The 19468-nt window shown below is 40.1% G+C and overlaps 1 protein-coding gene across 6 annotated transcripts in view; it reads left to right on the top strand.

The window, feature by feature from the left end:
- Positions 1-19468, top strand: part of FAM172A (family with sequence similarity 172 member A) — a 272071-nt gene that overhangs the window by 152196 nt on the left and 100407 nt on the right. For 4 of the 6 annotated variants that reach the window (XM_049795847.1, XM_049795843.1, XM_049795845.1 and 1 more), the window contains one exon: positions 7537-7656. The exons of 1 other annotated variant lie outside the window; for it this stretch is intronic. In XM_049795847.1, coding sequence (XP_049651804.1) covers positions 7537-7656 — 120 coding nt within the window. Of the gene's footprint in view, positions 1-7536; positions 7657-10310; positions 10992-19468 lie in introns of those variants that run through there. One more of the 6 variants, XM_049795849.1, reaches the window with a different exon arrangement.

Genomic DNA, 19468 nt, shown 5'->3' on the forward strand with positions numbered 1-19468 from the left:
TAAAAAAGATTTTCAGATAGATGGGATGCTACCTAATACACTGGAATTTCTCCATTAAAGATCAAATCTTGTTAAATGACCTGAGTTATATGAAATAGACATGAAGTCTTGTCTTCAGGTGCTCATGCTGCAGAAAAACATTAATACAAGATGATCTTTTCTTCCACTTTTTTCCTGTTTTCAGTTTCTATCCTTCCCTTACTTTCCTACTTACTTCCCTTACTTTTCCATAGCTGCTGTCTTTGGGGGGGAGGGGGGGAATCGCATGTTGGCTGGGTTTTTTTGCCTTCTGTTCCAGCTTTCTTGCCTTAAAGCCTTCTTAGACCTTGTCCTGCACTGAGGTTTTGGAGCTGCTCTGGTGATAATAAACCATCACATGGTTTCATTAAGTTCCACCGTAATGAAACGGTTTTTGTCTCCCGTAAGGCAAATATTTGCAAAAGGAGTGAGGAAAATGCAGCAGGTCATGAGCATCATTTAGTACTCATAAGGGTGCTGTTGGGGGAGGAAAGAAAGAGGGCAGCTGCTGGAAAAGGGTGATGCCAGAACGGGAGATGGTACAGTAGAAGAGGCAAAAGAGACTTGATATCACGTTTGTTTGTTTGTTTGTTTTTTAATTTGAGGGTTGTGAAAGGAGGGAGAGCATATAAAGAGGAGTGAAGTGTAAATGCAAGCCCAGAGGAGAAGGGAGTGTGATGATGGGAGGATGTGAGGAGGACACCAGAGCTGCCAGAAACAAGACAGGGTATTTGCAGTGGTGGCAAACCCCAAGTGCCCATCACTGGGCTGTTGGGTACTTCAAAGGACTGAAAAGTTGTTTTTAACTCTGCTGGTATTAAAGCAAGTGGCAGAGTTCCTTGTGACTTACTGGGTACCTAATTAGGCCAGAGCTTCACAAATCCTGCCATGGTAGGAGCGTGGATTAAAATCTTCCCTGTTCATTTGTCTTCAACATTTGCCGCTCATGCCTTCTGGTTTCTATATACATGTACATACATATACATACAAACATACATTAACTTACTTTTGAAAGTGTTGCTTTCTAGAAAGTTTCCAGTGAAATCCAATTAATTTTTACTGGGTCCATTACCTAAGAGTGCTGCAAAATGTGATGCTGGCGTGAGTCAGGTTACAATAATCAAGAACTGCATACCAGCAGGGAACAAACTGTATCCCTTCGCTGTTCATTTCAGTCCTTCAAGCATATGATTTTCTTTTAATAGAGCAGTTTTCTATACAGAAAAATAAATCTTTTTTTGTACAGAAGATACCAGTGTTAGCCAGTCGCCACTGAAAACACTATTTCATCCTGGATTGTTTCAGTGACATACTGCTACTTCTAGGTTATATTTTTATATTGTTACACTTAAGTTACACATTTATTTTAATTTAATGATTTTTTTGGAAGGATTGGGGGAATTGCAAAAGTTTGCCTGCCCCACGGCTCACCGAGGCAATGGGATGAGCTGTACACAACTGGAAAGGTCCTGCTGGTGGGGAAGGATCTAACATCTCCAGGGAAGGACTGGCAACAGGAGGTCTAAGCCTTCTCCATCTTTGTCCTGGTTTCGGCTGGGGTAGAGTTAATTTTCTTTCTAGTAGCTGGTGTGGTGTTATGTCTTGGATTTAGTATGATAGTAATGTTGATAATACTGGTGTTCTCAGTTGTTGCCAAGTAGCATTTAGTCTAAAGTCAAGGATTTTTCAGCTTCTGATGCCCAGCCAACGAGAAGGCTAGAGGGGCACAAGAAGTTGGAAGGGGACACAGCCAGGACCCAAACTGGCCAACAACAGGGGTATTCCATACCGTGTGACGTCGTGCACAGTATATAAATGGGGGGGAGTTGGCGGGGGGGTGTGGGGGGGAAGTGCAGATCACCGCTCGGGAACTGACTGGGCATCGGTCAGCAAGTGGTGAGCAATTGCATTGTGCATCACTTGTTTTGTATATTCCAACCCTTTCATTAGTATTGACGTTTTATTTTTGTTACTATTATCATTATCAGTTTCTTCTTTTCTGTTCTATTAAACTGTTCTTATCTCAACCCACGAGTTTTACCTTTTTCCTTCCGATTCTCTCCCCCGTCCCACTGGGTGGGGGGGAGTGAGCGAGTGGTGCTTAGTTGCTGGCTGGGGTTAAACCACAACAGTATACAGTTCTGTTCTCCTGTATTTAACACATGTACCATACTTGTTTACAGTAGCTCATCGAGCTAGGAGGAGAAATTGTTTTGCTGTGATAAGCAGTAATTATAGAAACCACCTTCAAGTAAATTGTTAAAAAGCTATTCAGTTGTATGGCATATTTCCCTATTTGTATGCATTTTACTTTTCACTCATTGCAAAAAAATGTGATTCCAACCCCTTGATTTAAAAGAACAAAGTAAAAGGAGAGAGCTGTCACTGGAGCTTAAAACTAATTTGATTTTCTTGATTTGATTTTCGGGGGTTTTGATAAATTAGAAGTTTAAGATGGGATCTGAGCTGCTCTGCCCCAGTAAAGTCTATCGTAGTTTAAGACCTCCAGCTCCTGCTCCATCTATAACTTTCCAGCAACAGGTTACTTTGGAAAAAAAAAAAAAAAAAGAAAAAAAAAAAAAAGTAAAATTTGGCATTGAAACAGGAAATATGTGAACCTGTCACAGTAAGCAGTCTCAAAGGGCAAGCTGCTTTACAGGAGCTAATTAACCTTAGGAAATAATTACACAAATATGCAAATGTTGTTTAGATAATTCCATGTGTTATCAACTCAGGTAGTCCATCATAACTGCAGACCTTGCAATGTCTAGGTGTTAGAATCTGGCATAGTTGATAAGGCTTCGGTTGCTGCATCACTCCAGCTTGGTATTTAACAATTAATGACTGTGATATTACATTAGTAAATTCAACCTGTTTTTTGAATGCAACAGAACGTAACACCGTATTCACTGTGCGCACACTGCTTATCTGCATATTCCTAATGGCTCCAGCCATTAAAATGTTATATACCTTTCAACTCTTAACTGCTAGCAATATTGGAAAAAATGAGAGACCAAAATCTGTGGCCTCTTCCTCCACTTTTTCGCACAATGAGCATTTACCCACAATAATTTGGGCTTTTCAGGGCCTTAAAAACTGTTACGGAGCGAATTTTAAATCTGCAAGCCGGTTTTCTCAAAGCAAAACCTTTTTTGTGAAACGAGACGAGGAGCAGCATTTCATACGAATGTGTTTCTGTTAGCGTTGCCTAGACCCCAAAACAACATAGTTGTGGGCTGCCATTCTTGGTGTACGGTCCCCCCCAAAACCGAGCCCACCTGGTCTAGGCTGGGGCAGCCCAGGACGTCCCTAACCCGTGCCAGGACTTAAGTCAAGGCTGAGCACATCAGCGACCAGCAACCTCTTCCCTACCACAAGCTGCTGCTTCAAGCAGCTGTAGGAGAGGTTCTGGCCCTGGGATATTAAAAGGCTTCATATATATGAGAGACATGAATTTATTAATCATTGTCATATTATTTTCATAGACTGTACTATTAAACTATTTCATTAAACTTTGGATATTAAAATGAAAAGCTCCATATTAACCATTTATGATCACTTTTTGAGCAATCGCTATTTTGGTTTAAAAAGTGAGGCATTTTTTATAGATAGTCGAGAGAGAGTGTTTAAAAAATACTGGGGTGAAAGAAAAAAAAGCCTTTTGTCACTAGAAAAATGAATCGGTCCTTAAGCCAGTATTTGTGAACACTCGGTCTCTTCCACATGAAATAAAATTTCATTCTGTTTGCAAATGCTTGATGATCATTTCTCATTCAAAAGCAATACGTCCATATGGCAAGAGCATCTTTTTGATTAGCCCCATGCACCTGTCATTAACTGAATCAGAACCTAATATCTCGCTACTTATGTTCTATATTACTTTTATGGATGCCCCTTTTATAGCAGGTTCCAGAAGTGTGTGCCTCCTCTAGCATTCAGGAAAAGGAATAAATATAACATCAGCAATTTAAAATTCCTCGGCACTACTTGTGTTAAATGATTTTAACCACCTTTATCTCCAAGGCAATCTTCAGTGGGATTTGCTGCATGCAAGTATGACAGGTGTTCAATATCTGATAGTCTCTGTAGCTTTGGTAGTCACCGATGGTAAATGAGGTATATTTGCTCTATTTTTACCAGTGAAAAAGAACTAAAATACAATAGTTATTAGGAAAAAGACACGTATGTCTTTTCATTTATTAGTGAGTTAAAGGGTAAATCTTACTGATGGTGTTCCATTAAAAACAAAGGCAGGTAGGATTTTGCATGATGGGAACACGGGCGAAGGTTGTGCCTTCCGCACCGAGAGCATCTGCTCCATTCCCCACCCCAGCACCACGGAGCTGGGCTGCAGCAGTCCGGTCAGGAGGTACCTGCTCTGCAGCAATCCAGTAATTGGCTGGTTTGGGGTTATTTTGCATTGGTTAAGCATCACACAGAGGCCTTTTCATGTAGCATCGTTCTTGACTTATTTTATTTCTAATTATGGGGCGGGGGGAAGATTTTCAGAGGGATGGAGACCCACAACTATGATTTCCACACCTCCAAGGAATCAGAACACTTATTTAGATGTAGAATTACCTGTTACAGATGACCAACTTTCAGCAGCTGAAAATTTAAGTTCAGCTTTCCCAGTACCTTTCCATCTCAACACGTTTCACAAATAAGAATGTGTTCAGCTTCAGCTGCCTTCTGAGGTACATAGCGTGATTTCTCCATTCTTTTCTCTACAGTCATATAGATAATTATGTAAAGCATGACCGAGAGGCACCCACTTAAGTAATTTTAAAAGGTGGTATATAAGTGCATTCTGTTTAGCTGCAATGAAAAGAAGGAAAGAAACAGCTGCCTGAAACTGTCACCTTTTGTACCAAAACTGCAGCATCCAGCCTCATAATTTCACCCAGGCCAGGCGGAGAAGGTTAATCCTGATGGACCCAGGGCAATTTGAAATCCTAAAACCGGCCGTACTCTGCAGTTGGCGGTGCCCGCTCCCGCAGCCAGATGTTTCTTGTACGGACACGGTGCCGGTTTATTCTCTCTCCGAGTTGTTTAAAATATGGGCTTGTTATGAGGGGAAAAAATAAGCAGATGCTCTGAATAGAGAGCTTTTCTTCTAAACATACATGACTCCTCCAAACTCCTTCTCACACATACGTGCTTTTCTTACCCTGTATAGGGTTTAGCAGAGTATGTACAGCAGCACAGTTTATCCTGACATTATATGGCATTTTTTTCACCAGTAACAAACGAAACTGTAGTTACAGCCTATATCTAGCTCGTTCTAGCTCATTTCTTTTTGCTTTTATAAAATCCTGTTGAGTCTTCATACTGGACTGTGAAGCTGTGCAGTTAATGAATCGGTTGACTAGACCACTGGTTATGCTTTAATTGGTGGAAGCTTCTTCGAGCTGAGTTTCTGAATCCTTCAGAAGCTTCGTGCTGCTGTCTTATTCTTGTGGCAACCCTAAAATTGTGTGCTTTTCCCATCAGCATGTAGAATAATAAATGCAAAATGCCAGAAAATGCAATAGTAACCAGAAATAACCTCTTCTTTTTGTCACAATGTTAAAGCAGGGTTATGTACCTGTACAATAATTGCTGTTAAGAGAATTAATGCTAACTTTATTATTATTAAAAAAAAAAAAAAAATCTCCTGCATATTTAACTAAAATAAATCTTTTAGATAACCTAGTCATTGAAAAACTCTCCTAGTGTTTTAATGTGCCTTTTCCATACGTATCATAATTAGAGTACATCAGTTTTCCATAAGGAAACTCCAGTTCAAGTTGTCGTTCAGCTTTATCTTAATAACTGGTCTGTCAATCATATTTTCTTTATGAAATTTCTTTTGAAAACCTTCCCTCTTTCCTCACAAAGGGAGGAGTCTTTACCTCCTTTACCTATCTCTACAATCAAATTTCAAAACAGGCTTGAAAGAAAATAAGCCCTTTCTCACGCTGAGGTGGTTTACAATAGTTGATACATAATTAGTTAAAACTATGTTCTGTCATAGTCAATCAAGAACAGAATCTGTCCAGGATTAAGAAGAATACTTCAGAGCACTTCAGTGCTTTTTGGCAAATTTGATAAATATGTTTTAATCGCTGCTACCTTGGAGAAAAAAAATTTAAAAGCACATAATTGTTTTAAAAGCTTTGGGTCCAGATCCATAAAGATTTGTAGCCATCTCCCTCTTATTTAGGAAACCGGGCATGAGAATAGAAGTAAAAGCCTAAATCCACCACGTTATTTAGTTGTCTGTCTTCCCATTGATTTTAGACACTCGTAAGAGCTTAAATTCCCAAAACGGAGTTGCAGCGTGGGACTAAGACCTAAATCACTTCAGTGTTCTTCGTAAAGTTACAGTAATTCACACTGTGTAATTAGCATCTTCTGATTGCCAGTGGCTTTTGCTAGTTTGTGCTTTATTTTCCCCAAGGAAATAAGGCTTTTGTGGTCTGCATCTGAGTCACCTAGGGATATGAAGTTGTTGGTGGAGCAGAGCAAAGGGGAAAGGGATGCAAATTTTAGGAAAGGACGTGACCTTGACTGATCAGCTCTTTCTGGCACAAAAGAGTCTGGAAAGCACCAGCAGTGTTGTGCTAGAGGTGTGAAATCCTGGTGGGGCAGGGGAGCTAGCAGACCATCTTACTCTTGTCACCTGAGACTAGACAGATTCGTGGTTACGGCATGGACAACCTGAGAAATAAGTGAAATACAGAGGGGTGCAGGGCTTTCCGAGAGCCTCTGGGGCAGAGGTGGGAGTGCACAACCCCGATGTTTGAGGAGAGCGCGCTAAAATCAGTGTAAATCACTCTGGTGCCTTCAGTGACCCTTACATTGACTGGCATTCACAAATTCTTGTTCAATAATAAGAAAAAGCACTCCCCTCACTACTAGAGACTCCGAAGTAATGGCTACTGTGTAAGCAGTCAAGAGGTGTTTTATCTGTGCTGTATCTCATAGTCTGCAGCTGCAAAAAGTAGCATTTTAAAGAGTAGTTACAAATACCACAGTTTTAATGTTTGGCAGATTTCCATTGGCCCATAATATGAAAAAATTGTAAAGACTGAAATTATATTTATATTGTTCCTACTTGTTTTTATTTGTTGTATCAGACTAAGGCTTAACTACTTTAAACAAACCATCAGTGAACAAACATTTGACAAAGAGTTGTCAAGAGAAAGCAAATCAGAGCAGTGGCTCATAATTTCTCTGAATGCCTCTGTTTAGCTGAATTGCCATCATGGTATTTAGACAAAATTTTGCAGATGCGTAATTTTTGTTGTATTTATTAAAATAAGCCACAATAAAGCAACAGTCTTACTGCCTTTAAATAGCAATCTTAAATTTCTTTTATTTAGACAAATTAATCTGTTCTTTTTTTTTTGACACTAGGGTATATTCATTTGAGGTTTGTTTTAACAAAACATACCATATAGGAACACGTTGCTTTTTAGACAGAATTGCCAGTTTTTAAAAGGTAATTGTCGCAAACGTAATTTCTTTCTGCAGGATAATGGATCTCCTGAAGAACATGCAATTTATGTTTGGGACCATTTTATTTCCCAGTCAGCTGCAGAGAACGTGTTTTTTGTTGCTCACAGTTATGGTGGACTTGCCTTTGTAGAGTTGGTAAGTGTGACTTCTCCATTGCATTCTTTCCTGAAGTCTTTCACAGATTTTCTCAGTTCTTTGTGATCACCTTCTTGAAAGCAGCCATTTAGGAACAACTTGGAACCAATGGTCAGATACAGATCTGTGAGGATTTCTTTGCAACTGGAAGGTCACTGCATTTTTCTCTGGTTTTGAGTTAGATGATAAGGTGCCAAGCGTGCACAAACCTGAAAGACTGTGGGAAGACAAAACGCATTGAATCCTCCTTGTCCGGGCTATGTACTGAAAGGCAGCACTCAGGGAGTTTCTGCTCTGGGGCTCAAAGACTGGAGGTGAAGACTGAGAACATGTAAGAACAGTTTTAAAGCAAAGTCACGTTAACAAATGCACCGTTTTGTATATAGATTGGAGCTGAACATGAGGGGAAATTTGGAGGTTTTACCCAATTTGCAGTTTTTCCACAAAGGCCTGCGGAAGTTGCTGGGAAGACTTTTTTGCCGTTTATTAGGCTCTGGATAAACCCTGCGGTGATGTAAGGTGGGGAGGACTCTGCTCACTGTAAAGCTGCTCTGCCTCTGATGCTGGGACTGCTGAACATCCAGTTGGTCCGTCTTTCACCCTTTAAAGGCAAATTTGTTGACCCCATCTGGTATATGAAGTTGCCTGTTGAACTTGTATACTATTCTTTGAGCGTAGCTATAGCCTCCTCACTTAATTGTGAAGTGCTGGTGTGGTGTAATCACGACTTGTTTTATGGAAGAACACTAAAAAAGTCCTGTCTGTTGTGGAAACGTAAATTGCAGAACATTGCAACTGGTTTTATAGACACAGGAATAAGCAGACGTGTATGTACATCTTTTGTCTATAAGACATTATTTTAGTCTCACTGAAAGTTAGTAGAAGTGGTTCCTGCCTGAAGGTAAGATGAATGCCCTAGTTAAGACAAATCATGCATGAGTGTTTTGTTTTTAATCTTGCGCTGCTCTAAGTAGCAAGAGTAATCCAGAGCAGGACCACTCGTATTATTTTAAGAACTTAAGATTTTTCTTAACCCTTTTCATTTGTAGAAATTAAGGCCATTTTCATTTTCCCTGTGCTTCCAGAAGCGTATTTTTAAAATATGTATGACGTGTACACTGGGACCTGAGAACAGTTCAGCTGATCATTTTCCACAGGTATTTTGTTACCAGGTCAATAAATAGTCTCAAACCTAAATTTTTAGGAGACCAAATTAGTGAAGATGAATAATTTCTTCTATAACCACAACTTTGGGCAAGAAGCGGGTTGCATCGCATATGCCTGTTGCTCTTGGGATGCAATGGAGGGTAGGGAGCATCTCTTCTTTCTTGGCTTTCTGGAGCCGTGATTTTCAGCTTCCCTGTGTTTCAGCCCAGGTTATTCTGGCGTGCCTCGTGTTTCCAAAGTGAAGTGTTAGCAAAATTTCTGTAGGTATTGTAAAGCCACGTTGTTTGGGTCGCCGGACACCTACAGATGCATAGGCTTATCACAGGGTAGGAATAAAAATTGAGTGGAGACCTTTCTTGGTGTTTCCTAAACAAAGTGCTTATTCGAAGGAGGCTTGGCAAGTTTTTCCATCACATTTCAGTCAATGGCTAGAGGTGGCATGGGTAACAGATGACCAACGTGTCATTCCCATTTTGCCTGTTTCTCTTGTCACACTGGTGGATATTTCTTCACTTTTGTTCAACTTTAATATGAAGCACACAGATGTTTCAGAACAAGACTTGACTTCTGACCTTGGGGCTTCCAGGGTCAGGGTGCTCAGGGCCTGTGAAATTATCGCAAGCTGAGCTAAAGTTTTTATCCATCGCAGGAAGCAACCAGTAAGTAAGAAGTTAAAAAGCAGCTTTGTCAGAGAGACAAGATGGTCTCAGTAAGGGTCAGCTTCTGTAGTCTGCTGTCTCTGCAGGAGATGCATGCCTGAGAGGAAGAATATAATATATAACCATTGGCACATCACATATCTGTCATGCAAAACTAGACCTGAGAAGTATATTTAATGTAGCCCGATTGTTTCTTAAAAAATCAGAGGATATTAACACCTGGTTTTGGTAGAGGTGGCTTGATATCTGAGCTCCACTGAAAGCAGTTTAATTAAATCATGCATAAACTGAAGCAGATATTGTTGAAATAAACCCTGAACTACTTTATCACAATATTAATTTATAAGATTTTATTTTGTTATGATCTTCTTTCTCTTCAGTTGTATATCCATATGGCACTTAGTAATTGCAAAGAGCTCAAAAAAGAAGAAATGGAGCAGCTGATGGGCAATTACTTTCTTATGACAAATACGTTTTTGATCACTTTCTTTCCTGCTTTGCGTGGGGGAGATGATGAGGGTGATAGAGCAGCTACACCATATAGCAACCGTACCACCTCTACACTTGCTGTGCAAGAATTTGGGGTCAACTGATTCATAAAATTGTAGGTTACAGTAGTTATGGGGACCTGTTGCACAGCTGCTCCTTCTGCATCCGCGCCTCTTAGAGGAGAGCAGTGTGAAGCATATGGCTTTAATTTGGAGTGACGGTTTCTGCCTGGGCCCTCTGCATTTTACTGTGCCTGCAGGGAAAAAGAAAACAAGCAAAGAAGTCCAAAAACATATGCGCTTTCAATGAGTATCTTTTAAATTCTCTTTGCAAGTTCAGTGCTTGCCGAGGTCTGTCCCGATCGTTGGCCGTCGCCTCAGCCACAGAGACCAACCCAGCTCATCACTTCGTCATGGTGCAAGGCTCTCGATGAAAACCTGACGCTCCGGCGTTAAAGCAGAGAAACCCAACGAAACCTGGTATTAGGCAAAGACTCGTTGGCGGTCGTTCATGCCGTGGGGTGGGAAGAGCTGCTGCGTACCAATGCCTGGCAGGGGCAGGACACGTCCCCCTCTTTGCAGCTGCTAAAGGAGCTGGCGGAGGAGAAGCATCTCTGCTCTGCCTCGTCCCTTTGCTCTGCAGGTTTCCGAAGTCCCGTGCTGGGATGTGGGCGTGCTGTTTTGGTGGGAAACTCAAAGCGAAAAGAGGGCAAACGTGACCATCGCCTGTGAGGTGATCGGTATAAAAGGAGGAGCATTTTTGTTTACAAACCCTTGGTGGCCAAACCTGGTCTTCATTCCAAATGTCATCTGACCATAAAAATCAGGCTATGGTTTGGAAGCCCTTCATTAAACAAACCAGTAAAACTTGGCTGCAATTTTCAAGTACATGCCACAGCACCTAGCAGTTTTATTGGTCTGTGCAGCTTTTTAATCTACATTTTTGCGTGTCTGTGATTGCGAGATGTTAAGGAAAACAGGGTGAGTCTGTAATATCATGCTTGAATGCACAGAAACTGTTACCCGGTTATTGCAACGTAGGCACACAATTTCTGTACCTTGCTGGGTCATAGATTACTAGGGGAGTAATTGAAAGTGATTGAACATGTGTGGGAAGTAAAGTTCCACCAATAAATGTAATTAGTTGTATTGTTTATAGCTTGAATTACAAATGCTAATCATAAACCATATGCTAAAATGTATCTTAATATTTAGTAATTAAAACTTTGTGTAACTGTGGTTTGAAATTAAATGTGTGTCTAATAATATCTACATGTAAATTACTTTTTGAATACACAGCACTAAAAATAGTTGTTGGGTCACTGTGTTCTGCTAATTACTGATTTTGAAAAACTCAGGCCATGATTCATGAACACATCTCAGCTTCTTACTTCTGTTATCCCTTACACAGTGTAGTCAGGGATTTATTTTCAGCAGCAGCTTGCTGTAGTTGATGGTAAATTGTGGAACTTTCCCAACTCCTAGCTTATAATAATTTTATGAAATTTAACAGAAAGTGAGAATTTCAAGTTGATGGAGTCAATTTTATATTTAGTTTACAGAAAATAAGTTTCTGGTACAACGCCTCCTTTGAGTTTTTCTGCCAAATTTTGTGGGTTTACAATTATTTTGCTTTAAAAAGAATGTTTTCCCTTGTCATTGCCTGCATGAAAGACCCGCACAGGAGAAAAGACATATTGTGTCCCCATGCCCACCTGAGTGCTGTGGCCATCCCCTGCAGATCTACTCACAGCATCAGGGCCTGGCTGCATGTAGAAGGGACAGAAAAGGTGGTCCTAGGATGCTGGGTGACATGTAAAAGTAGCCATGTCCATCATTGTAAAAAACACATGACAACTACTCATTTTGGAATCACAAGAAGAATTGTTAAATCTAAGCTTTCAAAATTGGCAATTAGGTATTCAGTATCCTGAGATTTAAAAAAAAAAAAAAAAAAAAAAAAAGACTTTGTGGAAGATTTCTCCTGTTTGCCTCCTATATTCCTGAGACTTTAGGCTTTGCATTTTCAAGGGTTTCCTCGGCACCTTATGAACCAGAAATGTAGCTTTTTTGTTTTAATTTTAGTTAAATAATATATTTAAGAAAAAAAAAACCCACCAAATATCATGGGAATCATGACAAAATTGTGAGAATCAGTGGTGGTATCTCCAGCTTACAGCATTCATACTGCTGTAAAAATACAAAGCGCACGGGGGAATGTGATATGATTAAATTAGGAGGAGGAAAGTAGGTTGATTGTCTTTGAGCAGATAAGAAACTACTCATTATGGTCTTTGCTGGCTAAAATGTTGGATGTATATATTGACAGTTTGCCCAAAGGTGTAGATAAAAGTGTGTGTGTATGTGTGAGTGTGTATTTTTAGGCAGTTTTGTTAAAATGAGAGCCCTTAAAACACACCGTTCAAATTACTGTATCCACTACACCATCCTATTTCCATCAAAATCAGCCAATTTTGTCCATTTGAAATAATTTTAGGTCCATCATTTTGAGATACGCTTTGCAATAAGCTGCCACTTCATTTTGTTGTATTGTGCTGAGTGCGGCGAGGACCTGACCCTGACTAGAGCTGATAGGTGCCATAATAATAACGATGATAAACGGACACCTGCTGAGCTACCTGGGAGTCTCTGAGGCTGCATCAGTATTCTGGCACAGGCGAAATGCAATTTAAGAGCCTTAATGACTGGGCTGTGAACCTGTCATTAGCTTTTCATTAATTTAATTTCCTGAAATTTCAGATTGAATGGTTTGTTATATTTGGCTTTTTATTTATATACACTTATATAAATATATCTATCTACTTGTTTTTTATATTTAGTTTGGTTCAAGAATTGATGAGCATAAAGCAGGTACTGTGGATATGCAACTCTTCATTCCCCTGGCTGATGTATTAAAACACATCTACTGATGTGTGGCAGAAGTAACACAAGATCTGTGGTGGTTGTAGGAAGCATGGGAGAGAGCTGGAAGTAGAGACCTGAGAAGCCAAACACCTCGCTGACCAGGGTCCATATTGTGAAGAAACAAAGCAGAATATCACTGTGCTTCAAGGCTTTGTGAGCATTAAACTAAAGAAAGAAAGAGGACATTCTTTAAATATTGGTAGTTGGGAGAGCAGTATGGGATGCTGTCTTGTAGGTTTATGGGGATTGGGTTATATGTGCCGTCTTTGGACAAATCACCTCGCCCAACTCTGCCTGTTTTAGGTCTCAGCTTTCTTCTGTGTTGTACACTTACATTTGCACCTTTGAGTCAGGTCTGACGTAGGTAGGGACACTCAGAAAAATAAGTCTAAAACTGAAAATGGGATCTTAATTCCATTTGGTTATTTATTTCAGCTATACTTTGTTGCGCTTCTTGGAAAAATGCTTATTCATCTGAAAAAGGTCAAACAAGGAATGAAGGTAGACAAGAGGAGCTAATGGAGAAACAGCAGTGGGTTGTGTAAAAAGAGTCGGACAGGACCAGGTTCACTAGTCTTGGGGCAAATTTCTTTTACTATTTCTGTTACTGACAGGGGCACAGAAAGTAAGGGTGCGCTAATGAAATTGGCTCTTGCCATGAAGCGGTGAAGTCACCATTGGTATTCAGAAGTAAAATTTCTGCAGTGAGAGAATAATACAAACTTCAGGACACTTAGGCATTGACTGGCTAGTCATCTGCATTTGTGTATGAAGAGTGATCTCATCAACCGGGAACAGCAGGGATGGGAAAGCCCAGGGGTGGGCGGCCTCATTGCCGATGGCTGTGAGTGAATGACCCCATAATGCAACAAAATACCCAAATCTGCGATTTGTTTGTTCTTTCTGTCCCAGGAAGGGAAATATTAATGCCGGCCAGCATGCCAGTGAGATTACTCTGGTATAATCTGAGACATTCGGGAAGATTAACTCAGTCCAGAAGAGATATGAGGAAGAGGTGTCAGTACGCTCAGAGCAATGGAGAGCCTATTTTACTAGAAAAAAGGAAGGATACGTGCATGTGCCATGATGTGGTGCCACATGGAGATGTCCTACCTACCATGAGCACCAGAATCAATATAGCCCTGGAAACAGCACACACACCCTCTAGGTTTATCAGTCTTAATAAGAGCTGTGTAATCTGCTAATGCTCTTGCATTAACTTTGGTAGCTATTGAAGAAAAAGAAGGTTCGGCGTCTATTCTGTATTTGCTACAGAAGCAGAGTTTAAAAGCATGGCTTGTTCAGCCTGACGAAGGGAAGCTTAGAGGGATTGGTAGCACTCTGCAAATACATCAGGAGAGTAAACAGCGAGGAGGGAGAGACGTGTAAGCCAAAGAACAATGTTGGCAGAGGAACAAATGGATTAAAACTGGCCATGAATAAATTTAGGGTGGAATTAGGTTTCTCTCCATTGGATGAGAAAGCCCTGTTTGGGAACAGGGTGACTGGGGCAAAGCTGCTAACCAGCGTGACCCCCACGTGGCAAGAGTTGTGTGAGTTGTTGGCTGGGACCATCAGTCCTTGGTATGACCCAGGAGTCCATGATCCTGTGAAAGCCAGTGTGTGCAGGTGCCTGTTTTCAGCCACGAACAATTGGACCCTGTTTGGATTAATTTTTCTGGAGTTGGCACCTCTCTGACTCCAGGCTCACTCTGTGGCTTGAGCACTAGAAGAGCTGAGTTTGAACCAAAACCAGGTCAACATCCAAACACCAATGTTTGCAAACAACTTTTTTCCCTCTTCACTTGTTTTTGGAAGTAGTGTGCTCATTTTTGCTGATGCTTTCTGAAATGCGAAAGCTTCGGCTTGCGGTAGAAAGCAATGGGGATCACAGATCCCAGGGTGAGGGCTTGCAGCAGTAAGGAAATTAAATGGTGGATTGAGAAAAAAATACTGAAGTATCTTAATATGTGTCACTGCCTGCTGTACTGGAGCAACTTCTTGATCACATTTGGCCTTTACTGATACCTACATTAAAAAAGGGTGTGTGGGTACATATATACACACACATATGTACACATATGTATATATTTACATGCGTATATTGCCCATTTTAACACAGAGCAGATAAACATTTTAGGCCACTCTCAGCCTAAATAAATAAGCTGACAAGTGTACACTGGCATCATTATTTCACTTGCTACCATTTCTTGTTGTTATCCATTTGCATTGTGGTAGCAATCGCATCGTAGCGCCTTGTCCTGAAGAGCTTGCAGTCTGGAAGGATCATCTAACGGGAAGAGACAGAGGAATGATGAACGATTACCAAGCAGTTCAGAGCACCATAGCTGCATGTCCTTTTTCATTTTTTGGTGGTTTAGTTTAAATGCTGTGTAGGCATCCCCTTCCTCAGTTCATCGCCAGCCCTCTCAGCCTTGCTTCTGGATGAGAGAAGAGGATGGGTGCAATGAAAGCCTGACTGCTGGCCACTTCCAGAATAGGCCCATGTTTTGAATATTCATCCCTCCTCGTCACCTTGCTCTGGATAACTTGCTCACCATCATTACTGTTTGCTTCGTCTTAATCATTTGCTGATGTAATATCTCATGCTTCACTCAGCTCATTCTGTGGTTTGAGGCCAGCCCTATGTATGCCCCTTCCCCACTTCTTCCAAAAGGAAAAGGGCAATGTTTCATGGACTGGAATGATATACTGAGTACTAATTGCTGGCACCACCCATCATTACTTTACCTCTCATTCGTCCATTCGTATTAATTTTCTAGTTTGGCACCAAAGTTGGAATGCTAATTATAAAATGGACAAAGAAGTGGAGATGGGTAAAAGTTAGGGTTACTTGGAAATCCAGATACTTGGAAATACGTGTTTGTATCCGATGGGATTTTGAGGTCGAAGGCACAGAACTTTCTGCATTTCTTCACGGAGACTTTTCTAGAGTTGCGTCATCTCACTAGTGGTATATTTTTGTAATTTCTTTGCATTGTTTTAAATTCTGTGCACTACACAGTGAAGATTTATTTTTAGATTTCGGTATGAAAAGCTTTCTGATCTTTAGCAATTGTTCTCCTATTTCCATCCCCTTGTCTCTTGCTGCCCAACTGTTTATAACTAGGCCTTCTTTTTCTTTTTCTTTGTACGTTTGTCTGAATCCAGTACTTTTGTCAACATTTCTCTGATAGCGTGCTGAGAATTCAACTCTGTATTTTAAGTGCAGTTACTATAGTTAGCTCAAGGTGAACTTCAGTACCTTTGTTCGGCTGTGCAACATTTTGGTCAATGCAGACGGAATGATACTAGATTTTTTTTTTCCCAAAGTTTCTTTGAATTTGGTACCCACTAATGTTCATGCATCTCTCAGAGTATTTTAGTGCTCTCAATTTCCTTTTCCCCAGTGGTACTGAATGTAGTAGATGATTTCCACCACCCCCAACAATATTATCTCACGTTCTTCCAAATTAAATCTCGCTGCGCTCTGGCCCTTGTTGTGCGGGATGACAAACTAGGTTGTCATAACGATCCTTTTTGTGCTACAGGTCTATGAATCTTGGAAGCTCGTTTTGTATTTCTTTCATGCCTTACTTCTCTTGGCAGTTTCTCCTGCTTTAATGTCACCTGCAAATTTAATTAATTCCAGATCATTAATGAAGATGTTAAATAAAACCGTATTTGGCATCTATCCTTATATCTGACTAGAAACTTCTTTCTGGCTCGATAAATTCCTTTGTATTAGTATCCTTTCCTGCATTGTTTCAACTGTTTTAAATTCTGCGAGACAGTGTACTTATCAGTCAGTTTATTTTTCATTTCAAATTCTAGCTTTGAAAGAAAAAGAAAGCCAAGGCACAGGACCGTGTTCAAAGAACACGTCGCTCATCCTTTCAGTTGTGCAGATAAACTTCAGCCCTTGAGCCTATCAAAGCTGATGGGGCAACGTCTGTGTGCAACAATCTGCTTAAAATGTGTAGAGTACACCATTGATCCCAACAGTTAGCTCCAGGTCCTGGGGCAACTGGTTTTCCTTAGTTTCTTGCCCAGCTATTAATTTCCTCGCTGGTTGCCCCAACTCCCCAGAAGTTACAAGTTGTCATCTCTAGTTGTGCACCTCTGTACAGCTTTTTCTGTCTGAACCATCTCATACTCATCAGAGCTCATCCAGACATGGGGGAAACTCATCAACAGTAATGGGAGACAAGTCTTCTGTCCTCAGCCTCTGAGGAAACTACCTGACATTGAACATCTTTGCCTTCTCTCTGATGTGAACTGTTTCAGTCCATCTCTTTTTTGGCTCCCCGAGGTGAATTCCTGAGATACTGGTAGATGTGACATCCTGCTCCTGAGTCCTGCTGCATAAATAAAATGTCCCATCTCCTGTTCTCCTGGACAGACTTAATAGCTCTTCACCCCATCCACGCTGATCTTCAGACTTTGCCTTCTTAATCTTGTAAAATCTTCTGTGAATGCACATCTTCCTTTTTATTTTACTTAATCCACCTGGTTTTGGGTTGTACTGGCAGGTGCCTCTTTTTGCTGTGGTGTGCACCCTTCAGTTTTCCTCATCCTCTGCAGATGCCTCTTCTCTGGCAGTGGAGTATCAGGACAGGAAAATGAAATTTTTAGAATACCACTTTATGTAGATGTGGTCATTGCGTCTGTAAATGGCCATGCATTGGCCTGACTGGAGGTTCAAACAACATGAGTACTGGGGGTTTTTTTCAAGCAGGTACCATATGAAAAAATGGCTTTTTATTTAACTTTGTAGGTGGTTACTTGGCTTTCTGGATTGGTCTGGAGAGCAGCTTCATACTAAAGATTTTACAACATATGACATCATCACAGTCTAAAGGGATTGCAGTTCTCTTTGAATGTATATATGAACACTAATAAAGAAGAAAAGTAGGAGTCTTGGATTTGCTTATACGACAAAGAAAATGGGAAAGTCACATGCGTTACTCCTTGACAGGTTTTGTGGTGCATTTAGATTATTTGATCTGAACGATTAGGCTCTTTCAAATTCTGAGGTTTGGGGTTTTTTTAATGGAAAAAAAATGTTAAAAAAAAAAGGAAGTTGCTTCACTGTTATTTCATAGTTTTTCCCATTTCTGTGACATGATCTTATGCCGATAAGACTACACAAGTGTATTGTGTTACTGTTAATTTAAATGTTAATTATGGTGAAAAGTGTATGTATGGCTTTTGTGTGGAACAGTAGAGATTTTATAAGACTTTAAGACCTGGTTTAGTGGATCAACCAGGGGAACTGCAAGTTAATAATATATTAGGCATTGCAAATCCAGGTGGAGTAAAAGGAATCCAAACATACTCTGGTGAAGGGAGCTCTAAAAATGTGGTACAGTAAGAAGCAGCTGGAATTTGCATTTTATCCTAGAACTTTCCTTTCTTTAATCTAGTGAAGATGTGATACATAGCTCTTTCAGTATATTAGTGAAGTATTTTAATATTAATAATAGCATGACTACCAGTGTTTAAATGTAAAAATAATCCTATTTAAGGGCTTTGCTTGAATGTGATAGGAAGTAAAAATATGTAAGTAGATTTTGCACACATATTCATTGAGAAAATTGTGCTTTTAACACCACAGAACTGAACTGAGATTTTAATGCAAAGTGTCAAAATGCAGGAGTAAAATTTCCTCATAAATACATGAGGAACAAATAGTTTAATTGGTTGTTTTTCTATCTTTTCTATTTTTCCAAGGCAAACTAGATGTAATAGTGAATCTCAGTATCCTACAGTATCAGGATACAAAGTGCATGAGGTTTTTACAAGCTTGATTAAGCCAAGGCATTTTATTTGCTTGTCGATATCTGGATTATATTTTGTCCTGGGGTGGCTCTAGCCATCTGACAGGAGTATTATACCTTTGTGCTATGAAGTTAGGAGCTGCTAGTGATCTTTAAAAGCAGAGTTTCTTGAGAGAAAAAGTTTTTGTAGGCTTTTTTGCCTGTTCCTTCATCCTCCACCTTTCTCTCCCCATCCCTTTCCCAAGAACGGATGATGAATAATGTTTAGGAAATCATTCCCCACAAGTCTCTGTGGGAAGACTTGTTATTTTAGCAATTTTGGTGTAGTTACCAAGTAGCTGGTGAACCTGTATGGTCCTGTGGTCGTGCATATAGCTTTGTGCACCAAGTTTTATTCCAATTTGCGAGTGCTTTTGAAGTATTAATATGTCAGCTGCTTTGCTAAAGAGCCTTACTGTTTTCCTGAATACCTTTAAAACATAGTCTAAAATAGTGGAGGGTACAAAAAATATAATTGCAATATTCTTTGACAGAATAGATGTCCATCAGTGGAGTGATGATAGTGATGTTAGATCTCTGACATTGTAGTTCTTGTAAATGAAAAACCTTTTATTTTTTTTCTACATCACGGAGTACTTTACTTGGTAGATTTTAAAAAAAAAAAATAATCAAAATATCAAAATAACGACACAAAACCTCAGCCACCCCCCTCTCGGTCCCTACCCTGGTGGGCACATAACTTCCAGCGTTTTACAAGGTGTTAAAGTACAGAGATTATATCTTCTGAGCCTGA

The sequence above is a fragment of the Accipiter gentilis genome, chromosome Z, assembly GCF_929443795.1.
Source record: "Accipiter gentilis chromosome Z, bAccGen1.1, whole genome shotgun sequence".
Taxonomy (NCBI): Eukaryota; Metazoa; Chordata; class Aves; order Accipitriformes; family Accipitridae; genus Astur; species Astur gentilis.